The following is a 3,839-nucleotide window of genomic DNA, read 5'->3' as shown; positions in this document are numbered from 1 at the left end:
ATTTTTCACAATACCATTACCATTAGAGTAATAGTTTTTCTTAAGTATGTTAAAATATAGTAATATACTACTTTTTGATACTTCATTAGAGATGGTTTGTGCCTATTAGAGCATCTCCAATGGAGGTGTAAATAAGTGGTGAAAAATTAAAATATAGCTCATTTAACAAAAAGTGTAAGTGTGCTCCAATGGTGTGCCAAAAAGTGATTTAAATTTGGCACATAACAAATTTTGTGTCAAATTTGGCACAATATTTGCTATGATGTAAAATTTACACCACAATAAATATACTACTTTTTTATTTACATTTATGTCATTTCTACTATTTTTTTAGTATATTTAACTATCATATTAAATTATGAAATATTTATATTATTTTTTTATTGTCTTACATATTAAAATAATAATAAAATTGATTATAAAGTTATTAGATTTTATTTTTTTAATAAAATATTAATTAGATATAAAATTTTACATCAAAATTTTACAATTGTGTATTGAAGTACAAAATTAAAATTTAGTGTAAATTTACCACAAAACTACTTCTCCCATTGGAGATGTTCTTAGCATTTCTCATTAAGAATTACTAAAAGATATTATTAGTGTCTAACATCCTCCTTAATATCATATTATTATTAGTATAATTAAATAGAACATTGCTATTGGACACCAGTAGTGCTTAGCACCCTTAAAACCTGTCGTCTTGCGATTGAGTTAGACCAATAGCGATATTCACACGGTGCGCGTTATATCATATCTCATAACTTAATTTTCAAATAGTTATACTCTTTCCACTTAATTTTCAAATTTAGTGTTGAAATAGTAGTTTTTTTGGTGTTAATTTAACACCAAATTTAAATTTCCCAATTGGAGATGCCCTAAGAAACACAACAAAATTTGCTCTATTCTATTTCCCATTATTTAAGTGTTGCATGTGTAATCTTTCAACAAATTTAGAGAGAGAGAGAGAGGAGAGAGAATGACAGAGTATCTTCCTTCAATCCTTCCTGGCCATGAAACTTCAACAAAATTTGACTCTTTGGACTGTGATGTGTGAACTGTGAATGAATTGAATGATTCTCTTCATTTCACACCATTGATTCTCTCCTTCCAAATATGGCTATAACATTATCTCACTGTAACTACTACCACCACCACCAACACTCTTTAGCTTCAAGAAAAGTTCCCACAACAACACGACTCAACGATTCAAAATCCAAACAAGACTCCGCCGTCGTCGTTAATAATAATCCAAAGAAATCAAGGACTTTACAGACCTCAATTCTTCGAACTCACATCAATTCTGGGCACACGAGGGATGCGATTTCACTCTTCGAGAAAATAAACCATTCCGATGCGTATACTTGGAATCTTATGATTAGGGGTTTTGTAAATAATGGGTTTTTCTGGGAAGCCATTTCTTTTTATCGTAGAATGGGAAGTGAAGGGGTTCCAGCTGATAATTTCACCTACCCATTTGTGATAAAGGCATGTGGTGCTTCGTTTTCGTTGGAAGAGGGAGAAAAGGTTCATGGGAAGTTGTTTAAGATTGGGTTGGATTCAGATATTTGTGTTTGCAATTCGCTTATTTCTATGTATTGTAAACTTGGTTTTGTTCAGTGTGCAGAGAAAGTGTTTGAAGAAATGCCTGTGAAGGATTTAGTATCTTGGAATTCTTTGATTAGTGGATATGTTACCGTTGGGGATGGTAGAAGCTCTCTGGCACGTTTCTTGGAGATGCAAATGCTTGGAATTAAGCCAGACAGGTTCACCATGATCAGTTCTATTAATGCTTGTTCTATAGAATGTTTAATCCGAAATGGGAAAGAGATTCATGGCCAGGTTCTTAAATGTGGTTTTGAATTGGATATTATGATTCAGACTTCTCTTCTTGACATGTACAGCAAATGTGGAAGGGTGGACCTTGCAGAGAGATTGTTTCATGAGATTTCTCCTAGAAATGTTGTGGCTTGGAATGCAATGATTGGCGGGTATGTTCTGAATTCGCGACCTTTGGACTCATTGGCATGCTTGAGAAAGATGAAAAAAGATGATAACTTGGATCCTGATGTTATTACATTAATAAACTTGCTCCCTTCATGTGCACAGTTAGGAGCTTTCTTGGTTGGTAAATCGATTCATGGTTATGCCATTAGAAAAGGGTTTCTCCCTCATATTGTTTTGGAAACAGCTTTGATTGATGTCTATGGGGCCTTTGGGAAGCCAAAATTAGCAGAGTATATATTTGATCGAATGGAAGAAAAGGGGTTGGTAACATGGAATTCAATGATTGCTACGTTTGCACAAAATGGGTGGAATAAGGAAGCATTAAAACTATTTCAAGAACTTTTGAATAAGCCTCTCATACCAGATGCTATTACCATGGCAAGTGTTGTACCAGCTTATTCTGAAGTATCATCACTCAGAGAGGGAAAGCAAATTCATGGTTATATCTCAAAATCTGAACACAATAAGAATTCCTATATTTTGAATTCACTTGTCTATATGTATGCTAAATGTGGCGAATTACAAACTGCTCGAGAACTTTTCGATGGGATTCCCCAAAGGGATGTGAGTTCATGGAACACTATTATCATGGCTTATGCAATTCATGGATTCGGAAAAGAATCAATTGAATTGTTCTCTAAGATGAGAGACCAGAACATAGAACCTAATTACAACACCTTTGTTTCCTTGTTAACCTCTTGCAGCATATCCGGGATGGTCGATGAGGGTTGGAAATTCTACAACTCAATGAAAACAGATTACAACATTGATTGTGGGATAGAGCACTGTGGCTGTATCCTTGATCTTCTTGGTCGAGCAGGTGATCTTGACCGAGCCAAGAGTTTTATCAAAACAATGCCGATCGCACCTACAGCCAGGATCTGGGGATCATTACTTACTGCTAGTAAAAACCATAGAAATATTGAGCTTGCTGAACTTGTTGCAGAACATATTTTTCGCGTGGAACATGATAATACCGGTTGTTATGTTTTGCTTTCTAATTTGTATGCTGAAGTTGGAAGATGGGATGATGTAGAACGAATCAAATCTCTCATGGAACAGAGAGGATTGGATAAAACTGTTGGGTGCAGCATTGTTGAGACCAAATATAAGACTCACAGGTTCATTAATGATGATAGGTCACACATTCAAACTGACATGATCTACCATGTCTTAGGTATACTCTTGAGAAAGATAGAAGAAAACAGAAGTACTCATTGCAGCATCACCAAGTTCAGGCCAATAGATTTGAAGAATAAAAGATCAAAGTCCTCAGATTATCACAGCGTAAGATTGGCAACCTGTTTTGGGTTGATCAGTACAAAGGTTGGAAGCCCTGTTGTTGTGAGAAAGAACACTAGAGTTTGTAAAGATTGTCATGGTGCTATAAAGAAGATCTCAGTGATCACCAAAAGAGAGATAATTGTTGGGGATTCTAAGGTTTTTCACCATTTCAGAGATGGTAATTGTTCATGTCGTGATTATTGGTAACGTGAATGAACACTTAATACAGATTACGTACATGTTGTATCAATCAAATGTCTACTAGCAAAAAAATCTTAGAAAATTAAATAACAAAAGATACAGATTTTTTGTATATAATATAAAACACATTAATAATTATATGTATAGTAATTACTATAATTTAATTTGATAGTACAATACTATAACTTAAATCTTTCCCCCTAAATCTTTAAACGAAAATCATTATTTGATTATCAAAAAAGATATTATTGTTATGAGATAATATGTATTTATAGAGTTAGGAAGAAGATTTAACTACATATTCTTGAATTTGTGCTGCTGTTCATTAAAGACTTCAGTTAATTAGA

At 33.8% G+C, this 3,839-nt stretch overlaps 1 protein-coding gene across 2 annotated transcripts; it reads left to right on the top strand.

Annotated features, from left to right (window-relative positions):
* The first annotated feature begins 880 nt into the window (after window positions 1–880).
* Window positions 881–3,627, top strand: LOC115707572 (pentatricopeptide repeat-containing protein At4g35130, chloroplastic). Of its 2 annotated transcripts, XM_030635620.2 has the most exons (2): window positions 919–1,766; window positions 1,905–3,627. In XM_030635620.2, exons 1-2 carry the CDS (start codon window positions 1,117–1,119, stop codon window positions 3,496–3,498), a joined length of 2,244 nt encoding a protein of 747 aa, XP_030491480.2. In that variant the 5' UTR covers window positions 919–1,116; the 3' UTR covers window positions 3,499–3,627. The 2 variants fall into 2 exon arrangements, with proteins under 2 accessions (XP_060961336.1, XP_030491480.2); XM_061105353.1 differs by having other exon boundaries at window positions 881–3,627.
* Window positions 3,628–3,839: the final 212 nt, after the last annotated feature.

This window comes from Cannabis sativa, chromosome X, assembly GCF_029168945.1.
Source record: "Cannabis sativa cultivar Pink pepper isolate KNU-18-1 chromosome X, ASM2916894v1, whole genome shotgun sequence".
NCBI lineage: Eukaryota > Viridiplantae > Streptophyta > Magnoliopsida > Rosales > Cannabaceae > Cannabis > Cannabis sativa.
This window is presented reverse-complemented; position numbering and strand designations above follow the sequence as displayed.